Below are 19,099 nucleotides of genomic sequence, written 5' to 3'. Positions count from 1 at the left end.
TCATTATTATGATGCTAGTGGACATAGTGGATAGAGCTTTCCTTATGGTGATTCCACTCACTGGAAACTATTTTATATAGTTTTCACGTTCCATTGTTGCTTTCTTTTTTAGAGTTCTTCTCATCATCTGCAGGTGATCGTGGCAAGGGTGTCGCATCGTAGCTAACTCTCTGCCGTTTGTTTTTGGTGTTGTCTAAACGTTGAACCCTATTTAAAACTCTAATATTTTGGTAAGTTACATTGTTTGACTAAACATGTAATAGAATATTTGGAATTTGTGGTTTGTAATAGAATAGTCGATTTATACTTTGATACTCCAACTCATATGAAATTTTTGTTTGTTTGTTGCTTTGTATGTATGGGAGAGCCCTATGTACATGATAGATCTAGGCATGCTACCGGAGATGCTTCTGCTCAAGCCCAAGATATGATATTTCTTATTGTATGGATTTCACCACTACAAGTTTACTATGTTTACATTTTGAATTTTTTAAGAATTAGGTCAGACAATTATGCAAATGTTTCCCATTTAGTCTGGTCAAAGAAGAAACTATTATTAAAATTATCTAGGGCCTATTTGGGTACCACCCAATACAGAGTAATAGTCTATTACAGTATATTTTTTATAATTCTTGAAACTTTATAAAAGACATGTTGGATAACTTTTTGAAATATAAAGAGAGTAATAGACTCATAACGAAGTTTTTTGGAGAAAAAAGAGCATAGATCACTTTTTTTTTTTTTTTTTTTCCAGAGAACTCATCCCACCTCCTTCTTCTTTCCCCATACATCTTCCACTACCACCTCCTCGACCCGCTGGCGATTCTCACGGGCTTTCCCACTCCGTCAACCATGCGCCCCTCCACTTCCTCGGCGCCTTGCGTCGCCGCCGCCGCCGCAGCTGCCGCATGACTTCCTACTCCTTTTCTTCTATCTCTACTGCTTCCTTCTCCTTGAGATTGCGGCATTTTTCCTAGCCATTGGCCGCCGTCGCCGCCGCCACCCACAGGATCTTTTGCTTCGAGGTGAGACATTGGTGGATTTTTCGTGTAGGGTCATCACGATAGAGGGTGTTGATGAAGGTGGGAGGGGTGGGGAGTTGGCGGGTTTGAGCAAGGAGAAGGTAGTGGGAGTGGTTAAAGCAAGGAGAAGGTGGTGGTGGATTTTTTTATGTCAAATTATTTATTTTTCCAAATTTAAGCCAAATAATAAAAAATAGAGTAAAAAATTATAGAGTTTTAAGGTTTAGGTGCCAACCTATTATAGTAATCTATAAAACTCTATTTTACTGTTGAGGTTTAGGGACCTTCAATTTCATCTTTTTCTTTGTCTTAGTGTTGAGGTCATTGACTGCTTGATGTTATCTCCCGTATATTTTCTATTATGCTCTGCTACTTAATGAAATTTGCCAAAGTGAAATTTGCCTAAGGGCATTCACTCAAAAAGAAAAAAAAAATTAATTTAAAAAAAATGTTGCATAGAAAATTCATTGATTTTGGATTTTTGCAAAACTAGACCATCTTTTTGGATTTTACAGATCAGGTCCGGATTTTTAATAAATTGACCAAAATGTCCTTATTCCTCTTTCTCTTTCTTTTTTTCATGCTTTTTTTTTTCTGTACAGTTTGTCTTCTTCCTCCTAGCCGTTTCTTCTTCTCTTTCTCCTCCTTCTTTCTGTCCTTTCTCCTCTTCCTCCACCACCTTGATGTCAATGCCGCGCTCCTCTCTCGCTCCCATCTCCGCCAACGCCTACTCGAATATAGCACAGATCGCGATATGACAGAATACATGGTCGTGGATGGTGACAGCAACGGCAAGACAGTATCGCAAGTTTTGAGGACGATGGGGAGGGAGAGCGCGTCGGGGCAGAGATGCGGCAACTATGGCAAAGGGCGAGGGATGAGGTACGGTTATAGAAAAGGAAATAGAGGGTGAAAGAAAAAAATAAAAAAAAAAAAATTTTCTCTTGAAAAAAAATCATCATGTGTTGGTGCCGCTAAAAACAAAGAAAATAGAAGAAGAAGGCAAAATTGCACTGTGTGAAACCAAAGTTATACTGTTTGAGAAAATAAGTTGTACTGTTTGAGACAAAATTTTACCATATAAAATAAAAATTGCACTATTTTTAGACCTTATTGCACTGTTGAGACTATATTGCATTGTTTAAGAGAAAGAAGAGAGAAGAAGAAAAAAAATTGTACTGTTAGAGAATAAGTTGCACCCATTGTTTAAGACAAAATTGTACTATTTTGAATAACTTTGTTTCAAATAGTTCAACTTAGGCTCAGACAAAATTGTACCATCTCCAACCTCCTCGCCCGCACCCACATGCTCTCGAGCTCCACTTCCTTCACCTCCACCTCTTCCTCCTCTCCTCCCCTCGTCCTCCTCCGCCTTTTCTGCAACTATCGCCGTCGTCTTTGCCACGGAAATCGTCGTCGTCTTCGCCATCACTGCTGTCGTCGTCGCCGTCATCTCCGCCGCCACTGCCGTCGTCTCCGCCGCCGCTGCCGTCATCTCAATCATAGAACTAAAGAATGATTGATGCCTAATAAAGTGCACCTTTATCATCGCATAGAACTAAAGAACGATTTTTTTTTTTTTATAAGAGATTCATAGTGCACCTTACAAGCAAATGACCATCCTCTTTGCAAATAATATCAATGGACACCTTTTGACTCATATAAGGACACTTCTAATCTCTTATGATAGAAGAGAAATCAACTGTACATGAACATATTGGATCTAAATAGAATTATCTGATGTTTTGATATAACCATACCAAATCTAGCTAGGATGATATAAAATATATATGCAAATAATTAAAAACCAAAACAAATCCTATAAAAAATAAAAATAATAAAAATAACAAAGAAGAAATATAAGTGGCCAATTTGCAGAGAGGCGACTAACTATAGAGAGGTGACGGCGAAGACGGAGATGACGGCGACGGCGGCGGCGACTGCATAGGAGGCGGAGGAGGATGAGGGGAGGAGGAAGTGGCGGTGGAGGGAGTGGAGCTCGGGGAGCATGTGGGCGCGGGCGAGGAGCTGGGAGATTATCTAATTTTGTCTAAGACTAAGTTACACTATTTGAGACAAACTTATTCTAATGATGCAATTTTATCTCAAACAGTACAATTTACTCTCTAAGTGCAACTTTCGTTTTAAATAGTGCAACTTCGTCAACTAGTGCAATTTAGTCCAAAAATAGTGCAACTTTCTATTTTATATTGCACAATTTTATTTTAAACAGTGCAATATATTCTCAAGTAGTGCAACTTTGCTCTCAAACAGTACAAGTTTGTCCTCTTCTACAATACTGGCGACTTCTGTTTTTTTTTTTTTTTTCTTCAGCGTCATAACTGTACATTATTGATTTTTTCAAAAAAATATATATATATATATATATATATATATATATGAGCAGGGCTACTGTGCTATTAGGAGCACAGCAGCCCTTGTGCTCCTAACTTTTTAACCACTCATCAACTTTCTAACTCCCAATTTCTCCCCAATATCTCTTTCCTCTCTCATTCTAACCACCCATCAAACTTGATGGGTGGTTAGAAAGTTAGAAGCACAAGGGCTGCTGTGCTCCTAATAGCACAGTAGCCCTGCTATTAGTTTTCTACCGTTAGATCAACCTTTTGATCATTTTCACCCGTTAGATTATACTATTAAACCAACCACCCACTCAACCCTAGAGGACCGCTATCAATTTAACCGGGGATCACTATCATCATAACCGCACATCTTTTTATCCAACGGCCGAAAATTCAATAGTACCAAAGGCTTGGTACTATTGATAGTATAGTAGCATAATTCTATATATATATATATATATATATAGAGAGAGAGAGAGAGAGAGAGAGAGAGAGAGAGAGAGAGAGTAGGGCTGCTATACTCTTATGAGTATAGAGCCCTCCGTACTCATAAGTTGTTTTAGATGTTGGATTTTTCAAATCGACGATCCACACCATTAAACATGATCTAGCGTATTTGAAACTTCTAGAAAATAAATTTCGTAATTTTTCAAAATCATTATAAAGTCCATCATGCGAGTATAAAATGAACGGTTAAAATCGAATGACATCCTAAAAATGGATGATCGGATCCTTCAATTTAAGATCAGAGTTATTGATCTTTATTTAGGTAGTGAATAGAATTTTCTATCAAAAATTCAACATATTCCGATTCTTTTTCACCATTAAACTAGCAAATATCTCATAGCGACCGTTAAAAATTGTCAATTTTATGAGATTTTGATCGTAAGGTAAATGATATCGAAAAATTATAAAAGTTGACTTTTAGAAGTTTTAAATGCTCTAAATAATGTTTAACGGTATGGATCGTCGATTCGGAAGCTCTATCATTGAAAACAACTTATGAGTACGAAGGCGATCGTACTTCTTAGAGTATAGTAGCCGGACTCTATATATATATATATAGAGAGAGAGAGAGAGAGAGAGAGAGATAGAGAGAGAGAGAGAGAGAGAGAGAGAGAGAGAGAGAGAGTCCGGCTATGGTGCTTATAAAAGCACCAAGCACTTGGTGTTTGTAAATTTTTTACCGCTAGATCTACGCTTTTAATCATTTTCAACATTTAGATTATACTATTTAACCAACCACCCACTCAACTCTAAGAGACCCACATCATCCTAACTCCACTTCTCTTAATTCAATGACCGAAAATCTACAAGCATCAATAACTTGGTACTTGTAAAAGTATAGGAGCTCAATTATATATATATATTATAATATAAGTATATATAATAATATATATATTATATAGTATATTATTTATTATTTATATATATATTATATTTAAAGACATCATTAACTTGGGTACTGTTAAGCATAGGAATTTTCAAATATCACCCCCCCGATAGGTGCTTTAGGTTTTTAGCATGGATATACTTTGAATGTACTATATAGTCTTGCAGACTCAATGACTATGTCCAACCTACTCACCACTACACCGTCAATCTCAACTCACTATCTCTCCACAATGGTAAAAACCACGTAAGCACAACCCTAGATACTAGCTAAAAGTATTCTAGCCTAACCATACTGTGTTTTGTTTTATAATATCAGATATAATATATAAATATATAATATATAATATAATATATATAATTTTTTCTTTCCCTCTGCATCTTTTTTTATGTATTTTCCTCGCCCTTTGTCTCCTCTTCCGTTGTTCTCAAAAACTGGGAACCGCTATCGCCGTTTGGTACATCCACAGTCATAACTTGGATTTGCAATCTATCTATATCAAGCCAGTATCGACTGACGTACAGGTGAAGTAAGAGAAAGGAGCGTGTAGTTAACGTCGATGTGGGGAGGATGAGAAAGGAGAGAAAGTGGGAGGAGAAAGAAAGGAAGAACCGTACAGAAAAAAAAACGAACGTGAAGAGAGAGAAAGAGAAATAAAAGTATTTTGGTCAGTTTATTGAAAATTCGGACTGAATCTATAAAATCTAAAAAGGCTGCCTACTTTTACAAAATCTTGATGAATTTTTATGCAAATTGGCCAAAAGAAAAGCCCAAAAATTCTTTTTATTTTCAGTGAAAATATACAGGGACCTTTAAAAGCAGATCCTTTAATTATTGACCATATTAAAGTTGGTCCTTTAATTATTTTATTTTTTTGATCGACACTTTTAACTTTAGTATTTTGAATTAAGTTAATTTCGTTAATTAAATTGAAAAAGAAAATTGTAACTTTAAGAGCCTTTGTTAAATTTAACTTCTTTAAATCCTTTTTTTGGCTAATAATACTGCAAATTTTATTAAAGTGTAAATAACTGATAACTAATTAATTATTTATATTAATTGAATCAATTAAAAATAGATAGACAGGTGATACACTATATAGATAGATAGATAGATATGTAAACACTAGAATTAATTTTTGTAGAGTATTTGGGCTCAAAATCTTTTTTTTTAAAAAAAATCATAGCAGAACTATAAATTATTTAATGATATTAAAGGTTCAATTTAATAAAAGTTCAATGCTTATACTAATTTATTTAGCTGTATTATTTTAGCAATTGATTCATTGTATTTGTTAGTTTAACAACTTGATTTGATCTACATAAGTTAAATTTTTTTTACGAAATATGTTTTGATATCTTGATCAAGAATAATGGCTTTGGTTTTTAATGGGGAGTATTCATGCTATTCTTTTTTCTATTTAACTAGTGTAGTTACCAGTACGATGTGGCGAGTAGATATTATCAAAGCAATTATTTTTTTTAGTTATTGTTGATTATCGATAATAGTTTGGAGAAATAAGTCTTAAATGTATAGTTCATCAAATACATAGAAAATAATACTCTAATATGAAATGAAGAACATTAGTTTAAATAGTTTGCAAGAATTGGTAAAAAACTACTAAAATAATTTTTTATCTGTATACACTCAACAATCTATACAATTAAACTCAAGGTCAAGAAAGTGTTAGACTACAAGAAAAGATAAATACACGTCTGCAAGATATAAAATCTTTAAAATTAAACAGTATACAGGAAACATGAATAATGTAAACAATCGTACATACAAATAAATCACATAATATGTCCAAAATTTATGGGTTCTCCCTTGCAGAGACGAGCAATAAGGGTACCAAAGACTAAGATCCTCTTTGTCGATGATGTTGAACCTTTGGCGAAAATACTTGTGAAGAATCTCCCCAACGACATTTGACGCCTTGTTCCCCACCTCAAGGATCCAATCTATAGAGTCAAAAATTAGATCGATCAAAGACGAAATCAATAGAAAATAATGCGAAACCCTACCAATTTGAGGCGATTTTGAACCGTGGGCGAGATTTGCCAAAACTTCTTGAGCATTCGTAGAGAGAGAGAGAGAGATTAGTGATGGATAAATACTACAAGTAATTCAATAGAGATGATACAATTATATTAACAAAATCTCTAAAACAAAAAAAAAGAATATTAGTAGTTTAGCAAGGTTCTTATCAAGGGTCTTGATGAATTGGTTCAAAGTGGGGAGCGCCTTCAACCTCTGCATGAGAATCCTACTCTGCCACTGGATCCGCACCACCTTCGGCCACTTCACGAAGCAAATAAAGTCCCTCTTCGGCTAAAGGGCTCTGTTGATCCCGAAGGGGATCATTCTATGATGCCGCTTTGAGTATAGCTTCAGGGTACAAAAGAGGCAGAAATCCTAAAAGGAGTGTGAGAGATAAAGTAGAGAGGGTTTATAGAGAGCGTGTGGAAAAAGTGCCAACAAATCTCGTATGATCTCGACCATTGGATATATTGATGAGGAAATGATCGGTTTATATCAATCGTTCGATTGAACATTGTAAGGATTTGGATTAAAAATGATGTGTAGTATCTCTTTTGCAAAGACTCGTAGTGGTTAGAGAAGAATGGAGAGTCATGGCAGGGGGAAGACGGAGGGACGCGGGGAGAAGAAGGGAAGAAGGAAGGACATAGGAGTTATATAGAGAGAAAAAGAGAATATGGTGGCTGTGGAAAAGAATGAGGAGTTATAAAGAGGAGGAAAACGAAGTGACACAGGAAGGGAAAGAGAAGACGGGGGACATGGGAGTTACATAGAGAGAGAGGGTAAGCAAGCTATCTAAATGAGAAAAAAAAATTCTCAAAGCAAGAATGTTGCGCCACGTCAGCAAAATTATTGGGAAATAATATATGTTTGTAGATAGATTATAGATTTATAGATTATAGATATGCACCGTTCATTTCTTTTTTTACTCAATACATATATTAAAAGGATAATTTCACGTGCACAACCTTAATTACATAAAATCCATCTAAAAGTGTTAATATCAAAAATATTCTTCTAATCTTCAAAATTATCAGAAATACTCATATAATCTGTCTAAAAACTAAACTTTTCTTTTTGGCCCATAATCAGTTATTTATGCCTTTTTAATCAGCTTAAAGGAAATAATATAGATGAATTTATACTAAAATAAAACTAATTAATTACTAAACTATACGAATACTAAACAAAAAAATCATGCTAATTTAGAGAAAGTAGAAAATAAATTCACAAAGAAAAGTATAGTCTAACTTTAGAATTAATTATTAACTAAGATCAACATGAGACTCATATGATATTAAATAAAAATAAATAAATTTAAGTAGACAAAAAAGATATTCATGTAATTGAATCATACATAAAAATCAGAGTAATTTTTGAATAGGAAATAAATTGATTACCTTCACATAGTACCACGCTATTATTTATATGAGATTTTGCTTATTTACCACTTACAATTATTCAAAAATTTTAAATTTATTCAAAATTATCAAAATACTTTTACAGAATCTAATCCCATTAGGAAACCCTAGGAAAAATGAGAATATTTGAAGAAATTTGTAAAAAATATAAAAATGTTTAAAATACCGTTATCTAAAAGCTTAAGCTTTTAGAGTACAACGGTTGTTTCACATGGTATCAGAGCAGGAGGTCCTGAGTTCGAGTCACGCTAGGTTCCTAGCATATTAATTTTCTCCCATTTAATTCAAGCCCACGTCATAGGCCGATTAAAAAGTCTCGAGCCCAGGCCAGCTTAAGCTTGAGTACAACGGTTGTTTCACGAAATTTTTTAAAATCAACAAGAATATCTTGATTCTCAAAAAATAAATAAGATAATTTTTAAGTTTTGAAAAACATATAAGCTATTATCCCTATTTACAATTACATGCAACTAGGTACACAATAATCCACCTGATGGAGGATATTTTTTATATAAATTATTAATTTATAGTATTAAAAATAGTATTGATAATTTTGAAGAGATATCAAAAGTTAAAAGTCGAGCTCCTTCACTTTTAAAAGCATAGAAGCATTCATGTTTAGGACTTTTTAATCGTTGGATCGCTTTAAGAAACGCGCAGCATTATACGCCATGTGTCTTGTAAAGTTTTTTTTACTAATACTGTGCAAATATGGAGATAATTTTATGATTAAAAAATTACACGCACCGCGCCTTTTCCTACTTTTAAAATTGGGCTATTAGTAAAAGCATATTAAAAAATTATAATTTTTAGTAAATTTATAAAACTCTATTTTTAATCCCAGCTGTACACTTTCATGGACGCGGTACACGAACTTGATCCCAAGATTCCCAACGGCGTTTGCCCTTTCCGACCAACTCATATTCCCACGGCGTTAACAAAAAAAAAAAAAAAAAAAAAAAAAANAAAAAAAAAAAAAAAAAACAAATAAAAAATCATATATACATGTCCTGGGGGAGGCGACTAGAATCGGATTAGGAGGAGAAGGAAGAAGACGACGAAGAACGCCATGGACGCCTACAAGCTTTGGGTGCGGACGAACCGGGAGTTCGTCCGCTCCCTCGAATCCCTAGCCAACGTAAGCCCCCGATTTTTGATTTTTGTTTTCCTTTCTCATAGGAATTTCTCCTCAAATCGCACGGTTCGATCCGATCCGATCCGATCCGATCCGATCCGATCCTAATCTCGTCGAATTCGATCGATTAGGGCATCACTTGGCTCCTCCCCGAGCGCTTCTCCAACTCCGAGATCGGCCCCGAAGCAGGTTCTGTGAAATTTCGGTAACATTTACCTTTTCCGCGTAGATTCGTAAATGATAATTTTGTGGGAATTGTGGTTTTTTGAGGGCTATGTATTGGATTTTTCTTCTTTTTTTTTTCTCTTTTTTTTTTGGGGGGGGGGTGCAGTTTATGCGGTTTTGGGCATAGTCGGAACCGTGAACCAGCATATAATTGACACGGCGCCGCCTCCCGGGCGGGGGTTTCCGGTGAAGCCCGAGAAGTCGGGTTTTCCGTGGTCTTTGTTCGTGTCGATTCTCAAAGATGCGGAGACCGTGGTTGAAGTTGGTGCTCAGCATTTGTTCGGGGAGAAGGGGAAGTGGAACTTCCTCGCCGTCGCCGAGGGAGTGAAGTAAGACCCCTTGCCTCATGAATTAATCTTCAAGTTAGTTAGGGGCTGGCTGTCTGTCAGCCTGTCTGTCCTTGCTGTTGATCTGACACACAAAGAAGTTTCTGTCAGCTTCTGCCTTAGCTTGAATCAGAAGCTTCAAATTAGACTTTCTGCTTTTTGACGCTAGAAGCTCAGTTTGAGCTTGCTGTCGCAATCGAAAGCGAGCAGAAAAGCTGTTTGAGAAGCTGGGCCCGGCAAGAGCTTAGGTTATGTTATATAATGAATTGTTGTTTGATGGAAGTGCTGTTCGAGTAGTGCTGCCAGGGGGAGGCACTATATATAAGACCCCCTCGTCCGCTCATTTTGGAGGTGAGAATTTCATTTCATCTTCTTGTTATGATAGAGGCTATCAGTGGCTGCAGCTGAAAGTAGAAGTACAAGTAGGGGTAAACAAGCATGTAGAACATGCTCCGTCGGTTCTTTTTTTTTTTTTTTTTTTTTTTTTTTGTCTTGCTTGTGACACGGCAACTTGGGGTTGTTTGCAATTCAGGGCACTGGTGAGATTAGCTGCTTTCCGCGATAGCGGGTACAGGATGCTTCTACAAGGAGGGGAGGTGGTGAATGAGGAGAAGATATTAGATGTTCCCGAAGACTATGGTGGTGGTATGAGGGCTAATGGATGGCCTGGTGGCTATGTGAGGAATGGTCATCAAAATGGGTATTCAAAAAATCATAATGGGATTGTGCCGAAGAATCTGGAGGGGAGAGCTATGTCTGCACTGAGCAGGTTTGGCGAGAATGCTAAAATGGCGTTGGACCCGATGTTGTTGAATAGACTTCGACATCCTTTTGAGCCTCCTGGTAATATTTTAGAGGTGAAAAACCTGCAAAGACTAGCTGAACTATACTGCATTTTGAAGTGAGTATCTAAATTTTAAATTATGAATTTAGTACCTAACTTTCCCTTATGCTTTATTTCAGTTCCTCTCAATCAAGTTTTATCAGAACTAAACAGTTTCGTCAGGAAATAGTTATAGAATATCCCATCAAGTAATGTAAAATTCTGCTAATTTGAAAAGAATCACAATATCATTATCTTATGACTGAGAGGCACTGAAATTGGAGATACTGAAAGGTTAGGTGATTGAAATCAGTATGTTTGAGATTCTGGTACCCATTTCAAACGGGTCTATAGTTCGTAGTCTCTGTACGTTTTAACCTATTTTAATCAGTTCTATGATTGTTGAGCTGTATTGTACTTTGTGTTGTTGAAAATTCACAAGTTCTTTATGTATTGTCGATTTTTCTTCAGCTTTGGTGGTAGAAAAACCTACGCTGTCAAGTATTTGGTCAGAGAAAGGGCTTTCGGGCCGTTTATTTTTTGTTGGGGAGATTCTCTCTATCTTGAGACCGCTTATATATGTGATGTTCATAAGAAAATACGGGATTAGATCGTGGAAACCTTGGTTAGTGTCACTGGCTGTAGATCTCAGTAGTATGAGCATCCTATTGCATGCTGCTAGTCGACCTCACAGAGTCGGAGTGAAATTTTATCAGCTCTCTACCTCTGAAAAAGATGAGGCAAGTGCACTTAAATTCCTTAAGATGGATTCTTTTTTTTTTACTTCTTGTGTGAAGTGCTGATTATGGGTATTATATGGCATGTCCCAGTTAAAAAGAAGAAAGCTGATATGGGCGCTTTATATCATGAGAGACCCATTCTTCACCAAGTATACCAAGTAATTATACACATCTTCTTATCTATACTACAGCTTTTGTTTATTAGTTTTTGTTCTTACTCTTAACATGTTGTATTCTCAGGCATCATCTTGAAAAGGCTGATAGATATTTGAGCCCAGTTCCATTATTTGGCTTTCTCACTGGTGCGTATGGCTTTCGCTCTGCTTGACCCTTTACATTTAGTTACTACTTTTATTGTTGTTTTTTATTGCTTTGAGTTAAAATATAAGTACATGGTGGTTTACTCTTGCTTCATTCCTCATGCAGCTAAGGTTGTAGAGCTAATAGTTGGAGCTCAGACACGCTACACGTATACATCAGGTTCATAAGGATAAGCAAACAATTACTGAGGCCATTTTTCTCCTTGGTGGCCATTATGGATTTGCTTCTCTTCATAATCTGGTAAATGAACCGAGCTTCTCCAGTTATGAAACACAAATCCTTGTATAGATGTTTAGTTGGTAATTAGGATGAGGTAATTTAAAAAGTGCGTTATGACGTCTATGGACTGCTAAACTAGGCCACCAATCGTTATTCCTTGAATGGCATCTGGAATTTCAATTAAACATATTATTGATGTAATCAACTAACATGTAATATCATTATCAAATATATAGGAAACACCTTTGAAAGATGCATGGACAAAGTGATTATCTTTCAATCGTTTAGCTGTACTCTATCAAATGAAGGATGCAATGTTGCTCAACCGTCTGTTGTCTTGGTTTGACGTGAGAAGATTCACTACCTTTTTTTATAGAGGAAGACATATCTTGGTTTACAAATTTTTGGCATATTTTGGTTACTACTTGCTTTGTTAATAGGAGTTTGCTCACACTTATGTAAGATGTCAGCAACTTTTTGCTCTATAGTACTTAATTTGTTGGCAGGTAATAAATTATTTCTAATAGTTTGCCAGTTCATTTGTGATATGGAACTAGGGGTGGCAATCCAGCTCACTGTTCGGGAGCCATCTCGTGTTTGGCTCGAAATGAGCTCGAGATCAAATCGCTCGTTTAGTAAACGAGTCGAATACGAGCTGAATTTTTTAGCTTGCTTATAAACGAGCCGAACACGAGCTAGGGTCAGCTCACTGGTGTTTGGCTCGACAACAGTTCGAATACATATATATATATATATATATATATAAAATACAGATTTTTATTATTTAATTTTTATCCCAACCTAAATATAATGCCCAACTCAATTATAAAAAGGTCCATTTATGTATAAAATTTCAACAATTAGATCAAAGTCTAATGGATAAGATCTCGAAAATTTATATCCTATATATATTCTTTCTAATCTTTTAACTAGTTGTCCATGAGCTAGCTCGTGTTCGGTTCGTTAATAAACGAGCTGAGTTTTTAGGCTCGATACTTTAATGAGCTAGCTCGAGATTGGCTCGTTTCATAAACAAGCTAAACATGAGCCGGCCCTAGCTCGCTCGTGTTCGGCTCGTTGACACCTCTATATGGAACACTTTAGCGGTATGCAGTTAGTATACAATGTGGAGAACTTATCAGATAAAGCCTTTTGAAACACTGAGAGTTTGGTTTTATGGTTTGAAAAATCTCTGCATATTCAGCATAGTCTAACAAGTCAATTAATCTTCTTCCTTTTTCTTTTAAGTTCCATGGCTGCCATTGATTTATGTAGATCTACACAAATTGATGTAGATCTACAAACTTTTTTTTTTTTTTTTAAATCCTAGCTTACAAATTTCCACATTGAATACTTGTCATTAATGTTTAGCTGACAAATATAATTTTGCTATTTAGATGAATTATTATGCTCATTTGATTATCTAACTGTAATGTGTTATAACAGTTCCGTAATTTCCAAGTTCGAATCCTAGTTGATTCACATTTCCAGCTAAGTTTATTTCTAAATAAAATAAACGAAGCGGGTAGCATGCTACCTTTCTCTCTCTCAAAAAAAAAAAAAAAAACAGTTCCGTAATTTCCAAAATTTTAGCCCAAAAAGGAGTAAAATTATTATATCCAAATTTAGATTTAAGGTCATTTCTTCAAATTGCTCTTCACTTCTAAGTTCATAGTTTTTGCGGTAAGAAGAAACTGTTATCTCCAAATATGTTGAAGTTTGATCCGTATATTTGCATATTTTTTATATTTGCAAAATTACTTTAGATGAAATGACTGAAAATGAATTTGAAACTGCCAGAAGAATAAAAATTCGAACTTCACTGAAATGAACTTTTATTTGTGAAATTGGAATTGCAACCTTGGATACCATTTTAATATACAAGAGTTGAATAGTTGCCAAGTTGCTTAAGGTAGAATTTTATTCTGCTCTATTAAATCTTTTCATCACTAACATAGTTCCGCTTCTGTTACTATAACACTTTAGCCTCTTAAAGTTGCCTATTAATCATCCATCTTTTAGGATCTTCTACTCCTAACTATAGCTCAAATACTAAGTTGTTTGGATTTCTATCGAACGCCCTTTTGCTCCAAGTAGAAGAGGGGGCTTTCTCTTATAACTTAGCCTATACTAGAAGTCAATAAGAATAACTCTTTTTCGTTAAAATAAATGACCATTGATTGTAAAAGAGGGGAGCCTCTTATTTATAGGCCCAGAATCAAAACAATAGTTCTAATATGATTACCAAACCCAATAGAAAAACCAAATAAGAATTGGGATGATCATAACACCATTCCGATATTAGAACTGTAGTAGGGGCATCATAGGCATTAATTCTTCCTTATTTGTTGATCATTGGCTTGTTTTGTCCTGAGATTTTTCAAACATACACATCAAGTATGTATATTCGTCAAACCCATTAAAGTTATTATTTGCACGACTATTCCTCAAGGTTCTGTTTCCGCACGTTTATCTCTACTATAGTTTGCTTACCGGTAGTTAACTGACTGTTGTTAGTACCTAACTATCATTAGCACACATTAAATTTTTTTGCCCCTCCTCTGAGCTACATTTTTCATTGTGGGGCAGCACTTTCCCCAATTCAACCCCACCACTCAACCAACTCGATTAAGCAGGTACTGTGTAATTCTCCTCTCTGCCAATTGTACTTGATTTTTTTTTTTTTTTTTATTTAACAATCATTATTTTCGTTTGCGGTAGTCACTTACAGTGCTTTGCTAATTACATTTCTTCATTGGATTTAGTAAGCAATTGTTTTCCTCTGCAATCCTCTATTGAGCCCATTTAAGATTTAACAAGATATCGAGTAGGCAACAGCACAATCGGCAGTTGAGAAAGAGTAGTGCACTACATGATCCATCTAAATGTTAGTTGAGACTTCAATGATCAATAAATTGTTACAATCTGTAGTTATGCTGTTCAGATATGTAGGAATTATGTGTGTAGCTATTCTGGGAAAGAGTCCAATAATTTCTACCAACTGTTGCCATCTTCTAGTGTGGTACCTTCATAAATCTGAAAGATCTATTGCTTCCAATTAATTGTTCTTAGCATTCAATTGAACAGGACGTAGTATCAACTAATGCGTACGGTCACAATGGTACAATGTAATTACAAATTGATGTATTGAGAGTTCATTCTATGATGCGCAGAGCCACAGATGCTTCATTTTTAAATGCTCTGTCTGTACCAGATATGTGTCGTCTGTTACACACCTAATATATGTCAGCTACGTGGTTGGACGACCCATATTTTGCAGATTTATAAATGTGTCAAGACGCATAAGGGATACTGGTAAGATATAGCTTGCTGTTTGGGTTTAATTCAGACTTGAATCATTTTGAAGTTTTTTGGATCAAAAAATGTTTGTGTGTTCTCACTTACATCTATCAAAGATGTTGTAAATCTTTGATAGATCGAGACTCATATATAAACCTAAGCAACAATAAAATTAAGTTAATAAATCTTGAATCAGTTTGACTCTCAACCTAAAAATTAGGCTAATAAAAATTTAAATTAAAAAGATTAAAGAACAGAAACACATAGACAAAAATAATTACACCAAGATCTAACTACTATTTGACCCTTAACCTCGAAACAAAAAACTAGGACGGTTGAATCAGCCGATTACTGTCACGAAGATATACATACAAAATATATATATACAAAAGAACAGAAACACACAGACAAAAAGTAATTATCCAGATCTAATCATCATTCGACCCTTAACCTCGAATCCGAAAACTCTTGATCTTCTCGCAGATCGTCAAGTTCATCCTCTCAGCAACCCCAGTTCTTTGTGTTCTTTCAGGCACTGTTTTCTCCAGTCTAATACTACTTTTGTTGACACTACTTCTCAAAAGAACCTCTCTATATTTACCCCTGTTATCCGCCCATATGCTCTTTTTCCTAGTCCCCTTCTCAGCAGAGATGTGAAACTGCTTGAACACGTGAGCACCTGCTCTTTTGATTTTAAACCATATGTCCAAACTTTTAAAAGAGGGTGATTAATTATTACTGAAAGTTATGAAACAAGAACATACTCTAAAAGAGTCTTCTTATCAATCATATGACATATATTATTATGAATAAGATCTAAGCACCAGTTCTTTTTTGGGGAAAAAAGGTCTAAAATGAAATTCGTTGCTTACCCATAAGATAACTAACTGTCACACCTTTTCCTTTTTCTTTTTCTTTTTTTTTTTAAAAAAAAAGATAGCAAGCTATTCGCTTCATTCATAAAGTGGTATGAACTTGACAATATAAAGAAGGCAGTCAAGACCTCAAGAAAGGAGAAAACAAAACATCAAAAAATGAAAAGAGATAGAGGGGGAAATGGATGAAAGAATAGGGAGAAGGATTAAGCAACGAGTATATAATTAACGGCATTGTTCTAACCAATCCTGTTGGAATGAATGTATACGGCGAAGAACTTGAGTTGGGCTTGAGCCTCGTCCCCTAAAAATAACACTATTTCTTTCAAGCCAGATTGCTCATCATGTAGCTGAAAGTTTGGTGAGTTTATTCATTTAACTGCGGCTGTCAATCTTACGGCAACATTCCTCCCAAAGGATTGCAAACTGTCACACCTTTTCGCTCCACAACTATCAGTAGAAAAAGTATTATATTAGCCAAAATTGACATACTTTTTTTTGGCTTATATGTCCTAATTGTCGATGCCATAGCTTTGAGGTGCGTAGTTTCCCTGCTTCTTTCACCTCCCCACTTGCTGAGCTTTCCCTATATTAAGTAGAAAGAGCCAATGCTTGGCACCTCTGGCTGCTTCTATTGATTTGTTGGTTAGCTTCCACTGGCCATCGCCGAACACACTGCAGTAACCTTTTTGTTCTAGCACCCTGTCGACAATAGTTGTAAGTGAATATCTGCGGCGTGTCGAACAATATATTCTTTAGCACCAGTTCGTACGTACCTCAAACTTGTGATAAGCACAATATCTCCCAGGTCTATGATCTTCGATTCTCAGTCGTCCCCCATCTCGACCGTTCCTCATCTAACAACACCATCTTCATCTTGTCTACCTGGTTCACAACATTCTGAAAGTTACTTAGAGGCTTCGCCGTGGAAGTCCCCTCCTTATATTTCGAGTTCGCCGATTTGTGGATGAAGAACACTTTATTCTATGCCGTCTTTCCCTCGTTTAAACTCTTTTTTCAGTTTCAGCCAAAGTCTTAGGGCTTTAATTTACCGCCATCGAAACATGGTGGAAAATGCTATCGTGTAATCCGCTATCTAATAATTTCAACGATTTTGCGATATAATTTCTCACATTCTTTATCTGATATCTTGGCGGGTCTATCAGTTGCCTCCTCGATTGAATCATAAAGATTTTTGCAGTAGTTAAGAGTACAATATCTTCTCCGACACTGCCCCAAAGATATCACCTTTAATACAAGAAAAAAAAACTTTTCTATCGAAGAACTCCTTAACACCGTTTTGAACGAGCCACTCCAATCAATGTTCTCCATTCTCCTCTTCTAGATCGGAACACTACAACCTGTATTCTTCTCTCCTCTTTGTATGGCTCTCTCAAAACCCTAATTTTTCTCTCGTAAAACTCTTCAAAAGATTCGCTCAAAAAGTTTTACTTAGGGATATGCACGATCTCATATGTAAAACCCCGAACTCTCAGGTTCAAAACCGATTCGGAATGCCGAATTCGACCTGGGGCGAATCACCAAATCCGACTGATCGAATTTGATTGTAAAATCGTCACGAGTGATGCGATCGATCGAGAATTAATTTCCGAGCGGATTGCCAAATCCGACCGATCGGATTGTACGGGGAGAATTATGAACCACCTCCGATCAGATTTGTTCATAGAGGAGGCATCTCAACGTGGTAAAATGCAGGAAGTGTTTTTATAGTTAAGCACAAAAAAAAAAAAGAAAAAAAAGAAAAGAAAAAGTAAAGGGTTGCAGGTCGCAAGCCACGTGGCTGCCATGTGTAGCCCCATGCGGGGCCCACCGCAAAAGAAAAAATTTTTTATTTGTATATATATATATATATATATATATATATATATATATATATAGTTGGATTACTATTCTTTTATAAAGACGATCGCCTTCATACATACTCATAAGTCGTTTTTTATGATAAAGCTTCCAAATCGGCGATCTATACCGTTAAATATTATTTAGAGTATTTAAAACTTCTGAAAATTAAATTTCATAATTTTTCGATACCATTTACTTTACGAACAAATGATCACAAAATTGACAATTTTTAATGGCCACTATAAGATTCTTGCTAGTTTAACGGTGTAAAAGAATTGGAATAGATTGAATTTTTGATAGAGACTTCTACTCATTACTTAGATAAAGATCAATAACTCTGATCTTAAATTGAAGAATCCGATTATCCTTTTTTAGAACGTCGTTCGATTTTGACCTTTTTTTTATGCCCGCTTGATAGATTTTATTATGATTTCGAAACATTACGAAATTTAGTTTTAGAAGTTTCAAATATTTTAGATCATATTTAATTGAGTGGATCGCCAAATCGGAAACTCCATCATCTAAAACAATTTATGAGTACGAAGGGTTCTAAAATCGTAAGAGTATAATAGCCCTACTCTCTCTCTCTCTCTCTCTCTCATAAATATATAACAAGCGAAGAAATTTTAAGGTGTAAAATTTATATTTGTATCTTACTAATTAAATACATCGTACTATAACGACTAAGCTCTTTTAAAAATTAAAAACTCTTTTAAAAATTAGGGATAATTGCCTATATATCTCTCATACGTTTGAAAATATCTGATTTATTCCTATTTTTTTTTTCTTTCTAAAATACCACTCATATGTTCCACCGTTATTCCAAAATACACCTGCAGTTATTCCCTGTTAAACTAATTCGGGTTAAATATGGGTTAAATATATACCAGAGTTAAAACCTAATTAAAATATCTATTTTGCCCCTACCTTATTAAACTATTTTCTTAAATTATCCTCTCTTTCTCTCCCAACTTGGCCTCATTACCCTCAAGCCTAGCGCCGTCGCCTCCGCTCTTGTCGTCGTCCTCCTCCT

The 19,099-nt window shown here is 35.5% G+C and overlaps 1 protein-coding gene and 1 long non-coding RNA gene across 3 annotated transcripts; one reads left to right on the top strand and one right to left on the bottom strand.

The window, feature by feature from the left end:
• Positions 9,218-12,554, top strand: LOC109712987 (peroxisome biogenesis protein 16). 2 transcript variants are annotated; one of them, XR_002217020.1, is made up of 9 exons: positions 9,218-9,377; positions 9,506-9,563; positions 9,706-9,928; positions 10,458-10,768; positions 11,220-11,488; positions 11,579-11,646; positions 11,729-11,790; positions 11,915-12,049; positions 12,265-12,554. XR_002217020.1 is itself a non-coding variant. In XM_020236889.1 (8 exons), the coding sequence occupies exons 1-8, from the start codon at positions 9,309-9,311 to the stop codon at positions 11,974-11,976; spliced, it is 1,122 nt and encodes a 373-aa protein (XP_020092478.1). In that variant the 5' UTR covers positions 9,218-9,308; the 3' UTR covers positions 11,977-12,554. The 2 variants fall into 2 exon arrangements, 1 of the variants encoding a protein (XP_020092478.1); XM_020236889.1 differs by having other exon boundaries at positions 11,915-12,554.
• LOC109712557 lies at positions 16,551-18,022 on the bottom strand. Its single transcript, XR_002216874.1, has 2 exons — positions 16,980-18,022; positions 16,551-16,905 (listed from the first exon to the last, which is right to left on the bottom strand). It is a non-coding gene; the product is annotated as an uncharacterized LOC109712557 (long non-coding RNA).

The sequence above is a fragment of the Ananas comosus genome, linkage group 7 (assembly GCF_001540865.1).
Source record: "Ananas comosus cultivar F153 linkage group 7, ASM154086v1, whole genome shotgun sequence".
NCBI lineage: Eukaryota > Viridiplantae > Streptophyta > Magnoliopsida > Poales > Bromeliaceae > Ananas > Ananas comosus.
Note: the sequence above shows the minus strand (reverse complement) of the source record. Positions and strands in the feature narration are given on the sequence as shown.